The 23,572-nt window shown below is 41.9% G+C and overlaps 1 protein-coding gene across 1 annotated transcript in view; it reads right to left on the minus strand.

Annotated features, from left to right (window-relative positions):
- LOC111950883 (teneurin-1-like) overlaps window positions 1-23,572 on the minus strand; it is a 188,960-nt gene that overhangs the window by 14,555 nt on the left and 150,833 nt on the right. The window contains 7 exon segments of the mRNA XM_070434542.1: window positions 4,157-4,392; window positions 5,162-5,334; window positions 6,196-6,706; window positions 7,111-7,477; window positions 11,769-11,804; window positions 11,806-11,924; window positions 21,306-21,538. Of these exon segments, the coding sequence (XP_070290643.1) occupies window positions 4,157-4,392; window positions 5,162-5,334; window positions 6,196-6,706; window positions 7,111-7,477; window positions 11,769-11,804; window positions 11,806-11,924; window positions 21,306-21,538 (1,675 nt within the window).

The following is a 23,572-nucleotide window of genomic DNA, read 5'->3' on the forward strand; positions in this document are numbered from 1 at the left end:
GGGACAAAGAATAAAAGGAGCAGATTTATGGGCGTGGTAGAATAGATTCTGGGCATAATGTGCAGACAGGGGTATGGAGGGGCGCGGGTACAGCGGAGGCAAGCCCAGGCACTGGGTGATGATAAGAGAGGTTGTATCTCTGGACATGCTGGTCTCAATGGGTGAGGTCACCGCATGTGTGGGGGGTGGGACAAAGGGGTATCAGAGGTACGGAGAGTGGAACTACGGGTCCATTGCAAACCAAAACAATGACAATGAAAACTAGCCTGAACAACAGTATGCAAGGCATATTGATATTTGAGAGAGACATACAATAAGGCATAAAGTGATTGCAGGTCTTGATTGGGAGAGCTAGCTAAAACAACAGGTAAGATAACAGCAGCAATAACAGGGTGCTAGTCTGACACAGCAACAACAGGTAAAAAAATGGCGATGACTAGGCAGAGAGGGTCGGATTAACTACACACAGATCCTGAGTTAAAGCACAGAGCCGACAGATAAGACACAAATAAACAGAATGGAGTACCGTGAATTAATGGACAGTCAAGCATGCATCAGCTATGTAGCCAAGTGATCATAGTGTCCAGGGGGCAGCCGTAGATGGAGCAGAGGAGGCCTCCACTAAGCTAGCACGCGGCGTGTAAAGTTAGTAGCCGGGGGGTGGTCTGCTCAGACGGAGGGGGTCTGCTCAGACGTGGTTGTGTCGACAGAGAATCCAAGCCAGATGGCGATGGCGAAAGAGAGGTTGTGAATTGTAGAATAGTGTTTGCTAACTGGTGCTAGCTTCGTGGCAGTGGCACTAGCTCTTCAGCTAGCCGGCAGATGGGCCTAGCTCGAGGCTAGCTCAAGGCTAACTGGTGCTTGCTTCGGGACAGAGGTGTTAGCCAGTAGTAGCCACTCGGTTGCAGCTAGCTAGCTGTGATGATACGGTGTAATTGTCCAGAGCTTGCGTCAGGAATCCGGTGATGTGGTAGAGAAAAAGCAGTCCTATATGCTCTGGGTTGATATCGCGCTTGCAGCTAGCCGGCAGATGGGCCTAGCTTGAGGCTAGCTCAAGGCTAACTGGTGCTTGCTTCGGGACAGAGGTGTTAGCCAGTAGTAGCCACTCGGTTGCAGCTAGCTAGCTGTGATGATACGGTGTAATTGTCCAGAGCTTGCGTCAGGAATCCGTGATGTGGTAGAGAAAAAGCAGTCCATATGCTCTGGGTTGATATCGCGCTGCAGCTAGCCGGCAGATGGCCTAGCTCGAGGCTAGCTCAAGGCTAACTGGTGCTTGCTTCGGGCAGAGGTGTTAGCCAGTAGTAGCCACTCGGTTGCAGCTAGCTAGCTGTGATAATACGGTGTAATTGTCCAGAGCTTGCATCAGGAATCCGGTGATGTGGTAGAGAAAAAGCAGTCCTATATGCTCTGGGTTGATATCGCGCTTGCAGACTGGCAGGTATCGGCCCGGTATTGAAGCTGGCTGTGTCCGAGTTAAGGGCGAAGACCGCAGCAGTGGCTAACTGACTACTAGCTAGTAGCTAGTTATCTGGCTAGCTTCTGATTGGGGTTACGGTTCAAAAGTATATATAAAAATAGCAGGTCCGTACCACATTGGGTGAGGCGGAATGTAGGAATGTATATTCAGTTCCTAGATGGAAAGTGAAATTAAAATAAATACGAAATGTATACGAAAAATACGAATACTATTTACACGGGACAAGACAGGACAAAGACACATCCGACTGCTACGCCATTCTTGGATAAGAATTTTTGGTGTTCTTCGGCTTGCAAGCATCCCCCTTTTTCCTCCAAACATAACAATGGTCATTATAGCCAAACAGTTTCTGGTCTGATGAAACAAAAATAGGAAATTTCTCCAAAAAGTACAATCTTTGTCCCATGTGCAGTTGCATACCGTAGTCTGGATTTTTATGGCGGTTTTGGAGCAGGGGCTTCTTCCTTGCTGAGCGGCCTTTCAGGTTATGTCGATATAGGACTCGTTTTACTGTGGATATAGATACTTTTGTACAGGTTTCCTCCAGCATCTTCACAGGTCCTTTGCTGTTGTTCTGGGATTGATTTGCACTTTTCGCACCAAAATACATTCATCTCTAGGAGACAGAACGAGTCTCCTTCCTGAGCGGTATGACAGCTGCGCAATCCCATGGTGTTTATACTTGCGTACTATTGTTTGTACAGATGAACGTGCTACCTTCAGGCGTTTGGAAATTGCTCCCAAGGATGAACCAGACTTGTGGAGGTCTAATAATTTTTTTTCTGAGGTCTTGGCTGATTTCTGTTGATTTTCCCATGATGTCAAGCAAAGAGGCACTGAGTTTGAAGCTAGGCCTTGAAATACATCCACAGGTACACCTCCAATTGACTCAAAATATGTCAATTAGCCTATCAGAAGCTTCTAAAGCCATGACATCATTTTCTGGAATTTTCTAAGCTGTTTAAAGGCACAGTCAACTTAGTGTATGTAAACTTCTGACACACTGGAATTGTGATACAGTGAATTATAAGTGAAATAATCTCTGTAAACAATTGTTGGGAAAATTACTTGTGTCATGCACAAAGTAGATGTCCTAACCGACTTGCCAAAACTATAGTTAACAAGAAATTTGTGGAGTGGTTGAGAAATAAGTTTTAATGACTCCAACCTAAGTGTATGTAAACTTCCAACTTCAACTGTACGTACAGTGCCTTCAGAAAGTTTTCACACCCCTTGACTTTTTCCACATTTTGTTGTTACAGCCTGAATTTAAAATTGATTAAATTTAGTTTTCGTCACTGGCTTACACACAATACCCCCGAAAGTGAAAGTGGAATTAAGTTTATTTATTTTTTACTAATTAATTACAAATGAAAAGCTGTCTTGTGGCAAGCCTAAATAAATTCAGGAAGAATAAGTAGCATGGACTCACTCTGTGTGCAATAATAGTGTTTAACATTATTTTTGAATGACTACCTCATCTCTGTATGCCACACATACAATTATCTGTAAGGTCCCTTAGTCAAGCAGTGAATTTCAAACACAGATTCAACCACAAAGACCAGGGAGGTTTTCCAATGCCTCGCAAAGAAGGTCACCTTTTGGTAGATGGGTAAAATAAAAATAAATCAAACATTGAATAAATCCTTTTCAGTATGGTGAAGTTATTAATTACACTTTGGATGGTGTATCAATACACCCAGTCACTATAACGATATAGGCGTCCTTCCTAACTCAGTTGCCGTAGAGGAAGGAAACCACTCAGGGATTTCACTATTTCACTGAGGATGGATAATCAACATTGTAGTTACTCCACAATACTAACCTAAATGACAGTGAAAAGAAGGAAGTCTGTACAGAACAAATATTCCATCTTGTTTGCAATGAGGCACTAAAGTAAAACTGCAGAAAAACATGGCAAATAAATGTACTTTATGTCCTGAATACAAAGCATTCTGTTTGGAACAAATCCAACACAACACATCACTGTGTTGAGTGATGAAGAGTACCACTCTTCATATTTTCAATCATGGTGGTGGCTGCATCATGTTATGGGTAATGTCTGTCATCAGCAAGGACTAAGAAGTTTTTTAGGATAAAAAGAAAAGGAATGGAGCTAAGCACAAGCAAAATCCTAGAGGAAAACCTGGTTCAGTCTGCTTTTCAACAGACACTTGGAGACAAATTCACCTTTCAGCAGGACAATAACCTACAACACAAGGCCAAATATACACTGAAGTTGATTACCAAGACGACATTTAATGTTCCTGAGTTGCCTAGTTACAGTTTTGACTTAAATTGGCTTGAAGATCTATTGCAAGACTTGAAAATGGGTGTCTAACAATGACCAACAACCAACTTTATAGAGCTTGAAGAATTTTAAAAAGAATAATGTGCAAATATTTACAAAAATGTGTTTTCACTTCGTCATTGTGTGTAGATGGGTGAGAAAAAAAGGGGTATGAATACTTTTTGAAGGCACTGTATATCTTCCATTTACCATGACCTATAGTGTTATGGAAGAGTCATCAAAGTCCCGTAGGGAGACAATCGTTCTGCTGTACTGTAAGTAACACCTTCAACACACTGTTGTATTGTACCACATGTAGACAGTCCTCCCACACAAAACATATGGTGAGGGGTATTGTGCTCACACAGTCTGTTCTGTCTCTTCCTTACCCTGAGCCTGCGTTCGTAGGCTGTGTAGTTCCCTTTCGCCTGGTCTCTTCTCTGCCTCCACTCGATGACGCTGTAAGCATTCTCGCCCGGAAGGGTGATGTTACACTTGCCCACTGTGGGGTTGACCACGCCCGCCGAGATGTGGGGTTCCGTGTTCAGGGTCACCTCCATGCCGCTGGCGAACGTCACCCACAGAGAGCCGTCSGAACTCACACGATATGTGTTTTGAGCATGCTCTGTGTGGGGACATGGGACAGAGTAACAGAGAGTGAAGTGGGAGAGAGAGAGAGAGAGGTTAACTCATGCAGTACTACAACAGGGACAGCCATCTCATACTGCCACAGAAGACTGGTTACACTGTAGCCTACATACCCTAAATGGCAGCAGTCAGGGGGGAAAGTATTATAATTAAACTGACTGTTGAATATGCATATGGCTTTCAGTAATACCACTGTGTTATCTCTTCAATAAAATACATTAATAATATTATTCACCACTTTTATTGAAGAGATAACAGAATGGTATATTATTGCACGTGCCATGTGACATTTCATTGGTATCTCCTTGAGTCACTATATTTCTACAAACCACTTGTGTGTCTATGTGAGAACAGAGGTGTGACCGTGTGAAAGGAGATTGTGAGACATGGATTAAACTCAGCTCTCAGCAGCTCTCTCACTTCTCTCTTCTCTGCTGTTTGTAGGAAAGTCAGTGTTCACTTCCTCACCAACTCTTCACACCTTTGTCAGACCTGTCATCTCATTTTTATTTTAATGCTCTATTAAATAGCTGTTGGGCCGTCATTAAAACTGTTAACCTTGTAAAGGCATGCATGTGAACAATGCGTTAAGGAGACCGAAATAACTTAGATATAGAAAGGAATGCATTTGCTTCATCATTGCTGGTGACATGCCTGACTTCACATGGCCTCTCCCCAGTGACAGTGCGGCATGATAATGAAAAAAAAACGAGAGATGAGAAACTGACGCGAAACCTTACTACTACCTTGGCGTAATGTATAGATAGTGCTGGCAGCAGAGAAGTTTGTGGCTGTGATGAATTTCTCCCGATTTGAAGTGTCTGCTTCCACCCGCACTGATTTCTCCATATTGCCGTAGAAACTGCTGACCTCTCCCGTTGGCAAGGTGACATTGATGAGATGACCATCAGAATTATACCTGGTCAAGGACACACCCAGTCATATAACATCCTAACAAGGTCTGAAATGTGGGTCTTAAAATATTGTGACAACCTTGTATAGTAAAATGGAAACATTTACTGTGGATTCCAGAATATTCAAATTTTGGAAGGAGCTGAGCGCCTTCCTGTAGTTCCTTAGTTTCACCACTGGGTGACAGTATAACAATGCTGCTGGAACAAAGGAGCCAATGAGGTTTGACCTCCAACGGCAGTCACTGCAGGACACTGAGGACAGTGTTAGAATGGAGTTTGAGTGGATTTCGGCTTTTTCACAGGGACACAATAAAGGGGAGGTTGTATTGCCGATCAAACTAAATTAAAAGGAGGAAAATAAAGAGGCAGTGAAAAGGATTCTTTGCCCCTGACATCCGAACAGATTTTAAACCCAATGCGCCCCTGAACAAATCCCTCAAAATGCCTACGCAAACATTTTATATAATCACACTATTCCCACTTCTCTTTCAGGCTTTGATTCACCAACAAAAAGAAGACAATTTCCGCAGGCCAGCCTGTGGAATTGCCCCAATTAGAGAAAAACATAATTTAGGAAATAATCTTCTATTAGAAAATCCATTTATATTTCCTTTTTTTCTGACAATCTTATTTATATACCTTTCAAATTTCACACATTCCAAACTATCTCTGAAAAACTGCAATACTGCAGCAAAATGTTACTGTATAATGGGAGTGTAGGTGGTGAAGCTCTTACAGCTTCACATAGAGGCAGACAGGAACAAGACTTTGGCTGTGATATGCAGGATGCTAATAGAGTATATTCTTAAGCATAATTGTCATTGACGTCAATAGACAGACGGGAAGAAGTGCTGCGGAATACTCACTGATAGACCGTTGTCCAGGCAATCTCATTGCTCATAGTTGCCAGGAGACCTGAGTTGCCATGGTAGCTGATCTGCGCTAGGTCATGCGCCAGGGCGGAGACTTTCTTGAGGACGCCCCCGTTGCTGATAGTGAGCCAATAGACCTGACCCCCGGGCACCAGCAGCCAGAGGGGCACGCCATTGGCATCACGGCGCACGTGGACAGCGGTGTCGTCGCTGGAGACCACGGCGCTCACGTCGCCCTCTCCTGAGTAGGTGAAGTTATAGACGTAGTCTCCGGTGACCAGGCTGCGGGTGTGGAGGTGGGTGCCGTTCACGCTGAACAGATAGAGCTCCTGGTCCACCACAGAGGTGATCTCATACATGCTGTTCTGGTTGAGCTGGGGCCTGTTGGGGGACAGGGCCCTGATACGGATGTTCCCCAGGTCTGAGATGTACAGAGTCCCGTTAGGGGAAACAGCCAGGGAGGAGGGAGCCTTCAGCTTGGCATCACGGGCATATCCACCATCGCCTGTGGAAAAAGGACAATGCAGAGATTGAGCACTCAACCAGCTAAGGTAGAATACATTGAAAAACGATTTATGTATTTATACTTTATTGAATAATAATGTGGTGTTTGACAAGTTGCGATGTCAAATAAAATGTATATGAATAATACAACATCATAGACAAACTGAGAAGTGTTGAGCAAAAGCAAAATAAAGTTGCAGTTCATCCCAGCCCTCTACTGAGCTATTTCACACATTAAAGTATGTTTGTTTTGTCAAGCTAGACTGATGCCACCATAAACATCATGCGGGCGGGTTACAATAGTTCCAAATCATTGCATGTCCATCCAGAGAGCCTCTCCACAGGTCTCTGATAGACTGCTGAAGTTAGTCTGAGGCATAATGGCGTGCTCAGCAGGGGACCCACCGGAGAAGCAGTCACAGTTGGGGTCGATCTTGCAGTCACACTCAGTGGGCGCCCCGGCCACCACAGAGATCTCCCCGTTGGTGGTGACCTGCTGGATGCGGTTGATCTTCCTCTCGTCCGTCTCRGCGATGTAGAGYGTGCCCTGGTGGGAMACKGYGATKGCYTTGGCTGCCTCCAGGGTGGAGTGGACAGCTGCCTTGCTGACCAGGTAGTGGTCGATCCCAGGGACCTGGCAGTGGATGGGCCGGCCCGCCACGATCCTCACCTGGCTGCTCTCTGACACCTGGATCACTATGTTGTTGTCCAGGATGTACAGGGAGTTGTCCATGGGGTTGACAGCCAGGTAGGTGGGCCATTCTAGACGAACCTAGAGCAGGGAAACAGTTTAACAAGTATACATAGATGGGTGCCACAAAGTTTCTCCTGAAACATTTCCTTTACAGTTTTTCCACTGTCTTTGATGATCTAAATTATATTATATTGTAATGAATATTATGCAATGTTATGTAAAAGAAGTAGTCAGAATAGCACAGACAGTGCCTTCAGAAAGTATTCACACCCCTTGACTTTTTCCAGATTTTGTTGTGTTACAAAGTGGGATTAAAATTGATTTGTCTGTTTTTTTTAACGATCTACACAAAATAATCTGTAATGTTGAAGTGGAAGAAAAATTCTAACATTTGTAAAATATTTATAAAAAACACTGATTAGATAAGTATTCAACCCCCTGATCAATAGATGCTAGAATCCCCTTTGGCAGAGATTACAGCTGTGAGTTTTTCTGGGTAAGTCTCTAAGAGCTTTCCACACCTGAATTGTGCAATATTTGCCCATTAYTCTTTTCAGAATTCTTCAACTGTCAAATTGGTTGTTGATTATTGCTATACAACCATTTTCAGGTCTTGCCATAGCTTTTTAAGCAGATTTAAGTCAAAACTGCAACTCGGCCATTCAGAAACATTCACTGTCTTCTTGGTAACTCCAGTGTAGAATTGGCCTTGTGTTTTAGGTTATTGTCCTGCTGAAAGGTGAATTCATCTCCCAGTGTCTGGTGTAAAGCAGACTGAATCTGTGGTTGAAATTCCCTGCTCGACTGAGGGACCTTACAGATAATTGTATATGTGGGGTACAGAGATGAGGTAGTCAGTCAAAAATCATGTCAAACACTATTATTGCACACAGTGAGCATGTGACTTGTTAAGCACATTTTTACTCCTGAAGTTATTTCGGCTTGCCATAACTAAGGGGTTGAATACTTATTGACTCAAGACATTTCAGCTTTTCATTTTTTATTAATTTGTAAACATTTCGAAAGCATAATTCCACTTTGACATTATGGGGTATTGTGTGTAGGCCAGTGACATTTTTTTCTCTCAATTTAATCCATTTTAAATGTGGAAAAAGTCAAGGGGTGTGAATTATTTCTGAAGGCACTCTACGCTGTGTAGACTTCTTTGGCAAAGTCTGTCAGTGTCATACATTCAGCAATGTCAAATAGAGGACATATTGTGAAAGCCGTATAATAGCATGTGACTATTGTACAATTGTACAAGTGGTAATGTAACTAAAATCATTTTTGTACGTGTGCTCACACTGTGTTCCCCTGAGACTCAGCTCAGGACACACATTTCAAATAAAAAGCTCCAAGGTACAGTTCACTAAGCGTGAGTGGGATACTTAAGGGTGCTGGACAGTCCTAATAAAGAAATGTGCCCATATAATCACCCCTGTGTTTAATCGGATCATGAAAAACCATTCTTCCACCACAAATAATGGGTGCAAAGTGTTCCTGCACAATAGGGGTGAATGATTCAGATTGGTGGAGGATAAAATTAGTTGCCATCTCACCTTCAAGCACTCTGAGATGATGTGATGAAAGGGACTGTATTAATGCAAGTCAATTGTGCGTGAATGAAAGGAATCTGTTCAGGAATAATTTGACACTTCTCTACACTGGTAACAAAATATACTGACAGCATAGTGTCCACGCATTCAAATTGGAGGTGAGTTTTCCCACTGCAGCCATCGTTTCGAAGCACATCTGTTGTGAGAGAAGCCTGGCAGCTCCCCTCCAAAAACAACGCTAATTGACATCATGCATTTTTCTCTCCTGCGTTTGAAAAAAGAAAATCCATGCAACCTGCTCCACCTAAAAGCTGTGATATGCTTGCATTTTGTTTGCCTGAAAATCTGGAATAGTGTGATAGGTTCTGTCATATAATACACTATCACTGAACTTTTCCATTATTTCAATTCACTTTGTACCCACACAATGCTAATCTGTTTACAGTGACTCAATACAACTCTTTCCTCACCCTTATAAATAAAGCGCTTTATTATTCACTTGCAGGGGTCTCATTTGCTAGGGGAGGGGAACCAGAGAGTTATGCCTTATTGCACTGTAAAAGCCTGGAGTGGTGGATTGAATGGAGTATTGGACTCCCTTTGTTTCTTAGATCTCTCCAGCCTTCTATTGTTTTCAGAATGGCTTGGGGGAGAAACACATTGCTCTTGAGATGAGACAGTGTTTATCTTCCAGTGTGATTCAACAACTAAATAACTCTCATTTGCCTCCTGCACAGAAATCAGCTTTGGTCCAATCTGGGGTCACAGTTTAAAGTATTTGTTGGGCTGTGCATGCTGAGAGGCCTTAGGCCTTGCACACACCAACAAATATGCATGGAGAATTCTGGAGAAAAGTGAATACCATTGCCAAACCTATATATAAACCACCACCACACATCATATTAAAAATGGCCAACTCACTGCAATACTGGCCATTACTTTGATTCGAGGCTGTGRTCTGATAGTTTGGACATCTGATTGTATCACAGTAGAACATCAAGCTTTGCATGTGAGATACCCGAGGAGGAGGGAGAGCGCAAATTAGCATCTTGAGGATGAAGTTGCTTGAAATCACTCCACTGCATAATACATCCACGTAAAAGGGCTCATTCAGAAAACCAACAAAAGGAATTGTCAGAAAATGAAAGCCAGGAACGCAAAGCCTGAAACATGGACAGTAAAAAGAATAGCTGTATGCAAGATATCATCTGAATTTCAAGCATTTAATTTAATGCTTCGTCATGCTGCTTCTCAAATGTCAAATGTCTATGGGAATAATAGGGAGTGTCAATGACCGGATTATTGTGATGCAAAATAGGCTTTCTTTCTCACAAGCATACAGTATCCTCCTATATACAGGTTTAATTGAGACGGTACAGTATGCAATGTCCCTGTTGCCTCTCTCTACAGCATCACAATCTCAGACTCAGATCATGCGAATGCTCTGGAGGAAACCCACACCCATTATGATCTAATATAGTTTTGTCGCTTTTCATGAGCGCTTTGATGGGTTCATCAGCACGTGATCCAGCCCAGTGATGCGCATGGATAATCATTCTACAGGAGTAGCATTCTACAGGAGTAAATCTGGGCATAAGAGGAGAATTGCGCACTTCTTATGTGATAAACCCTTATGGGGGCACAGCAGTTAATTTCCCTGTTCCCTATTCAGAGCTGTGCAACCCGCTCAGATGTGGGTCAATGTGCTGTGTTGCTGTGAAGAAGAGAGAGAGAGATAAAAGGGTAGAGAGAAAGGCAGAGAGAGAGCGGTACACTCTTAGAAAAAAAGGTGCTATCTAGAACCTAAAAGGGTTCTTTGGCTGTCCCCATACGAGAACCCTTTGAAGACCTTGTTTTTGTTCTAAGTAGAACCCTTTTGGTTCCAGGTAGAACCATTTTCCATTTTCTATTTTTTTGGTTCCAGGTAAAACCCAAAAGGGATTTACCTGGAAACAAAAAGGATTCTCCTATGGGGACAGCTGAAGAACCCTTTTGGAACCCTTTGTTCTAAGAGTGTAGAGGAAGAGGGGTAGAGAGATAAAGAGAGAGTCTGTAGAGAGAGTGTGACTGTAGGGCATATATCTGCAGCCCTCTCTGAAGGTTAGCCAGCCTCAGCATTTTTACAACTTTTGGTGAGAACTTAATAAGGTGGTTTCCTATGGCAAGGTCCGGGGGGCTGAGAATAATTGCTCTCTGAGTCAGGGTGCATCCCGTGCTGGTCTGGGCCTCAGCTGCCCGTGAGAGCAGAGACAGAAGCAAGAATATAATTCACCATTGAGAGGGAGCATTCAGGGGCTGAGGCCAGTTAATCATGGCGGGAACGTCTCAAAGGAAATGTCCTCTATCAGGACTCTCCATTTTTATAGGTCAGATAGATATATAAGATCTGTCTATTTTTTTCTTTCTTTTTTTATAAACCTCTTAGACATTAAAGTCTAATTGCTGATCACTAATATCAGTTTTAATGCTTTGATGACTGATTGACGACTTAAACTCTGTTACTTATAGATGACTGCATATAGGTTCAAATGGAACTGTTGCATGATTAGATCCTTGGAACTAAAGGAGGATATACATATTAGATAAGGGGTATAGAATAGCTTTTGAAATACCATTCTGTCTGTTTAGTTTACCAGTACTGCTCTAAGTAAACGTCGGGCTTGGAAAACCTGACATTCCTAGCTCTGTGTGTGTGTGTGTGTGTGTGTGTGTGTGTGTGTGTGTGTGTGTGTGTGTGTGTTTGTGTGGTGTGTGTGTGTGTGTGTGTGTGTGTGTGTGTGTGTGTGTGTGTATTAGCCGTCTAGCCATCTCACCTGTGAAATATCCATGCGGGCGTCACAGCTTAACGGTCTGAGTGGAAGTCAGGCCATTGGAACCAATGACAGTTGATATCATTCCTTTTCCATTGATCTTGCGAATCATTGTTCCATCAACAAAGTAGACTAATCCTTGCTTGTCCACTGCAATCCCTGTCGGAGGGGAAGGAGAGACAATTCATTACTGCACAGCTCAGTATCAAAGAAACAGCAGTAAAACGTTGTTTGAATGTTCAGTTAGATGTCTAAACAGGGTTGTCATAGAGTAGATGTGATTATAATGACAATATTAGAAGTTTAATATTACATTCACGGTCAAGAGACCAGTCAGGTGACACAGGCTGTTTATGATAATCATATAGGTATATTATTACTGAACTCCCTTTAAAGGAAGATGATGAAATACTGTATGTCATCGTAACACTCTCATTCATTCCTTATTGGACAATACACATATAGTGTAGCCTACATTACACCAGGGTTTCCCAAACTTTTTGCCCTGGCAAAAAGGCTAGGGTAAAAACCAAAAGGTGCACCCAGGAGGGGGCCCAGGACTGAGTTTGGGAAACCCTTCATTAGACAACAGTGAGTCTGAAGCATGTTTGTTCAAAGAGTGATCCTTCATGGTAGAGTGAGGAGCATGCGACTACTTTTATCCCCGTCATCAGCCCCCTTCTCCCCACAGAGATGGGTGCTGCATGATAATACAGCCAATTCATTTCATCAAGTGTCTGGGTATTATCAGATGAGATTTGCACTGCAAGTTGGGAGCCTCTAGAGTTCACAAAGCAATGCAGATTCCAGATCACATGCTGCTGCTGGCTTCTCTAACGTTCTCCGATCCCAATAAATGAAGCAGCTTTAATCGTCTTAGAGGAGCTTACATCCTTAAAACCAATTCTAACATTTCAGTTTGAAAGAGGTTCAAGGCAACGATTTGGCTAGTTGCAGTATGCATGGAGCATCATCTTCTTATTGTGTTCATTGAAAAAGATGACAAAATAGTCAACACAGCAACAGTGGATGATAGCCTACGGAGTCCCTTCTCTGCCAATGAAAAGATGTGGTCTGAGTAAAATGTTAATAGATAGAAGTATATGCTTTTGAGGTTTCAAAGGGTGTAATGAAGCTAGCGTTTTTAACACACTGACCAGTGCCAAAAAAAGAAAATGTATGTAATAAATAATACATTTCAATATGGTTTCATTCTTTGCCATAACTACTGCCTGATATACACTACCGGTCAAAAGTTTTAGAACACCTACTCATTCAAGGGTTTTCCTTAATTTTTTACTATTTACTGCATTGTAGAATAATAGTGAAGACATCAAAACTATGAAATAACACATGGAATCATGTAGTAACCAAAAAAGTGTTAAACAATTCAAAATATATTTGAGATTCTTCAAATAGCCACCCTTTGCCTTGATGACAGCTTTGCACACTCTACATATACACTGTACGGTGTAGGTTTTCAACTAAGACCGCCAACGTAGACTTGGGAGCTGAAAAGAACAGCTGTGTGACATGCAACTGTGGAATTACACACCAGCACAATGTTTGTGCATTTCATGTTTAATCAGGAATGAACAATTCTGAGGTACAGTGCAGTAAATGGATTGCCATGGAGAGGCCTTGGAAATCCTATAGAATGGACTTCTTTACTTTGTCCGTGTGAACAATCAGACAACACAATTCTGCCATTGATCCTTGTACCCAGGGGCGCAAATTCTGAAATTGTATTTTTGCCACCCCAGTTTTATCATTGGAATGTGACACAAAACGAGGCAACGGTGTGCTTTAGGACCATGTGGACGCTTTCGAGCGGTCGGGTAGGCTGTTTGAGTGTTTCTCTGACTGGATCAAATCACATTTAAAATAATGCCCCCCCACTTCTAAAACCAAAGGTGCGTCCCTGCTTGTACCACTCAAGGTCAGGTTGAGATATCCTGTCGAGTCAGTCACTTAGTAAGCCTAGTGGGCTGAATGGCATCACGTTGGCTGCTTCTCTGGGACTAGCCTTGGACCTATTGGCTTTGTGTCCATGTCCACACAGTGTTYACATCAGGGCTGGCCAGCCAACTCGTCTAGGGGCGCTGTATGTCTGTCTGCTGCCAGTTATCTCTCATTCAGCCACTGGTTAGGGCCAGAGAAACCAGGAGAGTAGACTCACTCATCTGACCAATCAATGATGAAACCAATCAATTAATAGTAATTTATTTCAACATAGTGTACATAAGATGATACTGAAATCCTACAGATACCGTGTGTGGTTAAGCTTTCCTGGAAAATCTTAATAATCTATTCGAGCAGTCTGAACAAACGCTGCACATGACAACATTATATCCTCAAATATGCAATGATTGGTAGGCTAATTTCGTTTAAGACACAGAGATACTGAGGAATATATTTTTAACTGATTGCCAGACATGTGCCCATGAATAATAGAAATCCAAATGCATAATTTGAAAAAAAATTATATATTTTTCAACCAAAATACTCACAAATTCGAACAACATCGGTGTCAATACTGCTTGTTTACAGACATACCTCATCATTGAGCTTAGTTGCATGACATATCACCCTCATCATTTAGTTAATTATGCATGATGTGGGATGATAAGTGTTCCCCTCATACCATTCAGAGTGTCCCAAATAACAGAGATAGTACTGAAATAGAGAGCAGAGCAGAAACTCCCCATGGTAAGCAAAACACTCCTAAATTAATAAGATGAAAAACATGTTTCAACTTATTCGTTTGGTCTAATTAAAATTCCAAAATACAAAACAGCTCAATGTAAATATCTGTAACCTTGGGGGTGAAGCTGTTAATACGCTGGGCAACATGTTTACTTCTTGGATCTGAGGATTAGTTCCAGTCTTACAGGCAGGAACGCTGGGTTGAAGCAGATCTAATCACGTCTTTTAATTTGAGGGATACTGTTGATGGAATTATTGACCACTACTACCTCAGACTGCGGTCTTCTCCAGTTTCCACATATTGAGAGAAACATGAGGATTACACAAGTCGGAGGATTTCTACTGTGTCCAATATGTCAAGCGCTCCTATACTGTAGTAGAGCTAATGTATGTAATTGTAGTTGTTAGGCTTATAATATAGTCATAATGAAATACATTCAAAACATMATTTGAAATGCAAATATACATGTTCTATGGTAGTTATATGATACCTATGTATATGAGAGGTCTAAAAGTAGCACTAAATAGATGAATTGTCCAGAGATGATTGATTAAGCCCTCTGTAAATTAATCATGTCTAGGTTACCTCATTGAATCCCCCAACCCCCAAACATTGGCCTGGTGAGGTACAGTCACTGCTGAACGAGAGAGACCAAATAATTGATGGCACAGACAAAATAATACTACTTCAGATGCCAGTAGTACAAAGCTATTACCCTGGGTATCATGTAAAATTTCACAGCACAAGCTTAGGTGGATGCCCTGGGGAAAAGGTAGGAAATGAGATGATAAATTGACCAGTCACCAGGTCTGACCCAGCATTAATACCTTGCCCAATGTATTTAATAAAATAAAGAAGGGAAAACATTAATTTTGAGGAGAAGCTCTTGACCCTTATCCATCCCTGGTCCCTGCCACTGGGGCGAGGAGATGCATATCCAGGGCAGCCTAGTCTGGGCAGTGCTGGGTGGGGGAAGCCGCCTGCTTGGGATGATTGGGTGCCTGGTGTCACTCCCTGGCTTCCACAGCCAGTTGCTCCACATCAGAGAGACTGATCTGTGGGTTCTGCCTGATCGTACATGTGTTTACAGATGACTGCTCCTGCCACTTTCACGCACGCCTCCTCATTAAAGAGGCACTGGCGGCCTCTATGCCGTCTCACACTGATAACGGCAAGTGTACACGGCCTATGAAATGATTGCCCGTCAGCTCTTGTTCTCTCTGGAGAGGACTTTTGTGCGTGGCAAGATTGATTCCTGCACCACACGTGAGGTCGATAATTGGCCATGTATGTTTGAGCTGAGAACTGCCACAAACGTGGCTGAAAATGGTTTAGATTTTCTTTGAAACACTGCCACATTGAAACTAAACCACGGGACCTGTGTATCTGGTATAGCAAGCGCCCACCTTTATACTGAAAAATATTGAATTCCAGTGTGGCTTTCAAAGTGTGGGTACAAAGAGGGTGTGGATTTTTTTTGGGGGGGGGCTGCATAAGGCCGGGGGATAAATTGAGGGGTGTTCTGAGATTGGGAGGGGAGATACTGTACATTGGTATCTCACCTGAAACACTACTACTACCGCCACTGCTATTGTACCAATGAAAACAAAGAGGGTGCATTATTGATACTAATTTGTTTACAGTACATTGTGTCCCACTTGAAGCAACGTGTTGGCAGATACTCGATGGAACCTAGTGGTTGACCTACTTCTGGGAGACCTTTTTATGGTTAATCAAAAAGCAAACGCTTCAACATCCATTTCAAGGCCAAGCACTCTCCTACTAAGTCGTGAAAATACTTAATCAATGTGCAATGTGTTGCTTTTATTTTTTGTTTATAATCGATTCGTCGCCATATTTCCAGTCAATATGAATCCACTGAAAGTTTGTTCAACCACATTATAGCTACTGCTTGATACACTGTTAAAATCAGATAGATTTCTAGCTGACATTACAGATCCTCTACGCTGCATCTAGCTGATATTACAGTAAGTAAACAAACCTGTAGACCTGGGATTTCAACAWTGATCTTAAACATGGTGAAATCCTCCTGTTACAATCGGTTAAAAGCAATTATAAACCGGGTAGTTTGTCTCCTGGATGCTGATTGTCTGGAACAGCAAGTCAGCCGCATGTACATGTAAGGGATAATCAACGAGGGGCTCTGCGTTCTATAGAAAAATAATGAACGATGTGGAAGGTGTGTTCCACTATGCGCTAGCAGAGCGGATCTAACCTTCCACGGAGTTGCATTATTTCCCAGAGAACGCATAGAGCCCCGAGTTGATAATCCCTTTTATACCAACGCTATAATTTAACACATTTGCCACTAGAAATGTGTTAATTTGCCTGTAGAACAGCTGTTCAACATCCACTGAATTAGCACGTTTACTACATAGCTACAGTAGTGGCCTTGTTAGCCAAACAAACAGACTTGCTAGCTTGCTATTATGAAAATTGAATTCAACAATGCCAATGTTTTTCAATTTGACTTTTGCTTTTTAAAAGCAGGTCAAATATAATACATGTAAGAATTAATTTCATAGCCATTCAATTATACTGTGCATTATAGAGAAATAATGCACACTCCAGAATACCCTTCAAGCCAATAAGGCACCTCGGGGGTTTGTGGTGTATGGCCAATATACCCGACCCCCTGGGCCTTATTGCTTAATGATATAATATAGAAATGTCTGGATATGATGCTATTTGGTACTTTGTTGTGTGCTACAGTATTTTGTGGGAAGAATTTAGAGTGAAAAAACAACAACCCTCAGATTTCCGTGGGGTGAGGATTATTGACTGCTCTTAGGTCAGGAGTGTATTGATTGAAAATATATTTGTGTGCCACATTTTGTTGGGGCAAGACTTTCTAAAAGCACATTTTTGTTCTGAGTAGACTATTAGAAAGCATGTGGACCTGGTGTCAGGTTATCACACATTTGAATCAGTCTGCCAATGCTCTTATCTTTCCTTAAAAGCATATTTTCATCCTTAAGAGCCCTAGTCTGTGAAATTTCAAGCTGTGAAATTGTTGGAATAATCCACTTATTCTGCCTTCTCCTTACTAAGATGCATCAAGCGACAGCTTTCTTACCTAGACTTGGTATCATTGGATATGCATTATCTAATGGATAGACTTGAACTGTTTAAGAAGTAGCCTTAAAGTGCTACGTATCTATGTTCAAGTTCCAACCACAACAGTCAGCCGCTACCTCCTCCTTATTCAGTCTGTTGGCTTCCTGTTTGTGAATCTCAGTTAGCTTGCACTTTAATATGTACCACTAATCAACACCCTCAGAACTTTTAACCCATGTTTAAATGACTCCTAACTGTTGCTGTTCATGCCCTCTTGATTTTGTCTAAAAACAGCAGATCAGATGCCCTCTTGATTTTGTCTAAAAACAGCAGATCAGATGCCCTCTTGATTTTGTCTAAAAACAGCAGATCAGATGCCCTCTTGATTTTGTCTAAAAACAGCAGATCAGATGCCCTCTTGATTTTGTCTAAAAACAGCAGATCAGATGCTCTCTTGGTTTCAAGAGCTTTTTGCACTTCCTTCCTTTCACACTTGAGCTCAGTCTGGTTCGATTAGAAACATCAACTGATAAAAGTTGCTTCAGGGTCACAACATTTTTAAAACCCTGAAGGAAGATTTGGGCTTTTAGATGTAATGGAATAGGCACATATTTAAACAACATTTCAATCTCCTTATAAAAAAGATGATGTACACAAGACCACAAGGCCCATGCATATTACTAATCAGACCTGGGTTAAAATACTATTTAGGGTATTTCAATTACTTTCAAATACATTTGGAAGTATGCATTTTTATATGTTTTATTTGAAATGACAAGTAGTTGAATATTGGAATATACACTGCCATGCATTTAATCCAGGTATTTGAAAATAGTATTTTAAATAAGTATTTCGGAATAATTTCAAATAGTAGGCTATTTATAGGAATTTATTTTAAAATACTTCAAATAGAAGTAGTTGATTCTGGCCTCATTATTTGAAAATACTCAAATCCATAGAAAATATGTACGTATTTGAACCCAGGTCTGTTACTAATACATGCATAAAGAAATAACATAAACCCATATACTAATTAGAAAACAAAAGTCTCTGTGTGTCAAACTGAAGCCTGAAGGGAGAGAAAATTCAAAGGCATCTGCCTACATTATTCACATCCTCTCCTGTCAATCAGAAAGGCTGACAAGCTGATGAAAGAAGACTCACAATCTGTGTGACAGTGACAGAGCATCAGCTAAAGACCCGCCAACACACCTAATTGATTCACTGCTGGATTTAGCAAAAAGTGAGCCGATGTCATCTTTCATAATCAAGCTTCTCCCTCAGGCTGCCTTAAGGAGCTAAAAAAAACTCTCCCTTCACAAGTGCTGGGCTAAAGGTCAGGGTTACCTTAAAGCATTGTTCCAAATAATAAGAATATAGCCCTACTGTGTGAAGTGCTCTGGTAAAGTGTGTTTAATAGATCAACATGAGAACAGATAGATCTGTCATACAGAGGAAAGGATGCTAACAGCATCTAGTCCTAGTCACAACAACCCTGTCAACCATCCCCAACAAAAGCATACAAATGACTAATCACAAAATCCACATATGAATACAGTGTATTTCTATACAACTCATACCTATACTGAACAAATTCAGGCCAAGTGGACCATTAGCTGATACAGTACACAGTCGCTTGCAGGTGGAACAATGTAGTATTTGCAGTTACCGTAACAACATGGGAATCAATCCACCAGGGGAAATGGATTGATCTCAATTTCACTGTTGTTATGAGTGAAAGACTATCTAATCCATCCCTGTCTGGAGTGTCACCATGTCTGAGCCATCTATCAGCCTCACGTTACTATATTAAAACAAACCCTTACTGTATGGCATCATGCAATGAAGTGGCGTAGTCTGTAAAGCACCTCTTTCAAAGAACCACCTGGTGCTAGCCTATTACTACCCCTGTTTTTGCACATTGTAATTGACTTCACAGTTTCCCTGATTTGATCATGCCCGTACAAATTGTTTTCACTGATGTAATCAAACCTTTACATCTTGTCCTCAAAGCTGGATCAATAAAACAAGACCCCTATGAATATGACATATTAGGGATTGTTAAACCAAAAAAAACAACTCAACACAATTTGCTAAGTGCAATCCTGTCTCTTAATAGTATAGAAGCCTAGTTAAGAGCACAGTTCGCAGAAAAACACATAATCCAAAGCCTTTCTCTTAGTGTCCTATTTATGCAACACAACAGAATGCAGCAGGAACCACAAAATGAGGATAAATCCAAAGCTGGCTGAGGTGACAGTGATGAACTGATGTTGTGGTTTCCTTGTTCAGGGAGCTATTATAATTAATAGTTGTAATGCGTTATGTGCTGCTGGGGACACTTCAAAAAAACGTGGGACTGAGGAGAGTGTCAATACAACATCAATATCAATGAAGCCCCAAACAGTAGTGCGCGTATGGACTGCAGTTGCTTCACAAAAACTGCATCTGCATCTGTGACAGCCAGTAATACTCATTATTCCTGAAGGTTAATGCTATGTCGTGGAGTACGGCAGCCTCTCCTCCTACTTTGCAGATCTGTCAGCCACACTTAAATCCTGTTAGCAATACAGTATCCTGCTCCCTCCCGGCCTGGGCTCCCTGATTTAGGAACAGTTTCATCACTAGTCATGCTTTTACAGTAACATCTTGATTTTGATTTGGCTGCCATCTTTACTCCTGACCGGGCTAGGTGGATCAACTGGCTGCATTGGACCATGTCACATGTTCCTGCAGCAGCACTATAAAGGCCTGTCCTGTGAAGGGGAGAGTCAGTTATTGGGACTGTGTGTGAAGGACTGATGCAGCGACTGTGTGTTATCACCTGATAAAGGCATTACTCTGGCGCCTACGGGGCCATGGGATCCCTGGTATTGTGTGTTGGAGGAGCAGCGAAATTCATTTCCATTGCTGCCATACTGTGCTGTGTGGTCTAACTAAGCTGCTCCCAACCCATTTGATAAGGCTGAAGGGGAGGCTGAGGGAAACCGGGAGGGGGAGAGAGGAGGGGCGGGCACATAGCTGGAATTAATAGCGTCTCAGCGCTGGATCCGGAACATCATGCCCGGGCTGCAGCCAGTCTAAATGATGTGCCCACATTGCTCTGACCCTCATTTGGCTCCTACACATATTAGCCGTAGAGGGGAGACAGGCATTTTCAACCCTGGCAAGAAGGAGAGACACTCTATTTGAACTTCAAAGCCGCTGCTGTTTGAGAACAGAAAATGAATGGGATCATCATTGGTGGACAAAGCTTCACCTTCAACCAATTTCAAGGATTTTCTATTGACAAGACAGAAGCACATTTAACCTCTGCTAATAATACATGTCAATATTCAGACCCTGAAACATAATGCTTCTCAGGTTCAGGAAAGGGACTGGTCTCTGCATACACACTTAGACAAAAAGGAACTATCTAGAACCTAAAAGGGTTCTTCAGCTGTCTGCATAGGAGAACCCTTTTAAGAACCCTTTTTGGTTCCAGGTAGAACCCTTTTAGTTCAATGTAGAGCCCTTTTGGGTTACATGTAGATCCCTTTTATACAGAGGGTTCTACCTGTAACCAAAAGGGTTTTCCCTGGAACCAAAAAGGGTTCTCCTATGGGGACAGCCGAAGAACCCTTTTGAAAGCCTTTAAATGTCTCCCTTCACACTAGATGGTTAATTCTGTAATTTCCGTTTGAAAATAAGGTAGCCCTTTACTATTTTCAGGGTTATAGACTAATTGCCATATTAAGGTAGTGATGATGCTGTACCTCTGGGGTTGTTGAGGGAGGCATCGATGGCTTTGCCCCCGTCTCCACAGTGGCCTTGATCGAAGGGGGTGCACTGGTCCCCCGTCCCTGCCACCACCTCCATGTTTTTGGCCAGGTCCTTGGGCTCTGTGAGGGTCCTGAGTCTGTAGACCCTCCTGCTGCTGGTGTCAGACAAGTAGAGGGCCTCCCTTACTGGGTCCATGGCCAAGTAGTACTTATGGGCTGGGCTGGAGCTGCAAAGAAAATACCCTATCACTTAGGTCTACACTACAAAAAACATTAACAATGTACTGTTTGTATATATCAGGGATGGGCGACCCTTTTGTAGGCTCGTGGACCAATAAAAAATAATAATACATATATATATTTTTTCGGGGGAACACAGTCGGGGTCTCAAATTACTGTTGAGAGTTAGAATAATAGACTACACAAGGTTTCGAAATGTGGTTGTGCATCAGCAGTCGCTCAATTAGCCCATGTCAGCTACATTAGATCGGTAAGTTAGTCTAGCAGCCAGCTATCTGAACTTGTAGTAAGCATGGTCAAATTACCGACCAGCGTGGGGCCAACTGACCATCAGTGATCATAATAAAAACTGCAAACATTTGCCTCCACCCTATGRCAAAATTTTAAGAATTGGGTAAGCAGACCCACGAGGCACTGCGGCCCTCATGATGATTTCCGTTTTTTTGCGGCCCCCACCCTTATYAAAGTTGCCCATCCCTGGTACTGTATATATGAAATACACATTTACTGATCAATCCCAAAAGAGCTGGCTTTTATCATTAAAAAACAGTTCAGTTTCCTTCACAGTCTTTCATCTTAAATGGTTGCTCAAGAGGAACCACGTCATACTGTAGGTTCCGACATTAACATCTCACTAATGTGAAACAAACATCTGCCAACCACAGACAAACTCAATCTTTTYACCTGAAGATATGATTAAAATCCATACAGCTCTAACTCTGACAGCTGTATCATCTTTACAGTAATTGCACTGCAACTGAAAGGGGACTGAAATCATGACAAAAAGATCAGTGGTGTAAAGTACTTAAGTATAAAGTACTTTAAAGTACAAATTAATAACTCGTTTTTTGGGGGTATTTGTACTTTATTTTACTATTTACATTTTTGACAACTTTTACTTTTACTCCACWACATTCCTAAAGAAAATAATGTACTTTTTACTCACATACATTTTCCCTGACACCCAAAAGTACTCGTGACATTTAGAATGCTCAGGCAGGACAGAATTATTGTCCAATTCATGCACCTATCAATATAACACATTTACATTCCTACTGCCTCTGATCTGGCGGACTCACTAAACACAAATACTGCGTTTGTAAATTATGTCAGAGTGTTGGAGTGTGCCCCTGGCKATCAGTAAAAAATCTAATCAAATTAAACCTTGTGCCATCTGGTTTGCTTTATATAAGGAATTTGATGTAAAGCATTTACTTTTACTTTTGTATGACAATTTAGTACTTTTCCCACCACTGTACCTAAGTACATTTAAAATCAGATACTTTTAGACTCTTAGACAAGTAGTATTTTACTGAGTGACTTTCACTTTTACTTGAGTCATTTTCTATTAAGTTACCTTTACTTTTACTCAAGTATAACAATTTAGTACTTTTTCCACCACTGAAAATGATGGAGGCAACCTAAGGGCCTGTGTAATGAGAGCCCTGACAGAGAGACTAAGTCAGAGCTACTGTATGTGTGAAGACGTGCCTCCCAGTGAACGATGCCATCTACTACCATCACCAGGAAACCCTCTCTGTAAACATTAGGCTATTCGCAGAGGAAAATTACTCATCTCAGGATTTAGTTGGGTCATACATGCAGTGAGGGAAAAAGCAAAGCTAGTGCAGCGAGTTTTTTTTACAGGCTTTGATTGAGAAATAATCAATTGCGAACATGACGGCTGCATGAAAAGATGAATCATATCTCTGGGAGACATGAGAGCCTGTTTGTTTAGGGGAGAGAGTATGAGAAGCCTATCCCAACACAACAGKGTTAAACTGGCCTTTCCAGCGGGGCGCTGCCCCATCTAAGCACACATGAAAGGCTGGGGCTTGTCTACGATAAGAGGAACCCTTTAAAGACCTCGTCTGTATTTCTCTCCAAAGGTAGCCCATTTCTAATCCTTGCTCCCTTTAAATCAGGGCTGTTCAATTCCAGTCCTGGAGGGCCAAAACACTTCTGCTTTTTGTTTCTACCTGGTAGTTAATAGCACTAATCTGGTGTCCCAGGTCTGAATT

The sequence above is a fragment of the Salvelinus sp. IW2-2015 genome, linkage group LG23 (assembly GCF_002910315.2).
Source record: "Salvelinus sp. IW2-2015 linkage group LG23, ASM291031v2, whole genome shotgun sequence".
NCBI lineage: Eukaryota > Metazoa > Chordata > Actinopteri > Salmoniformes > Salmonidae > Salvelinus > Salvelinus sp. IW2-2015.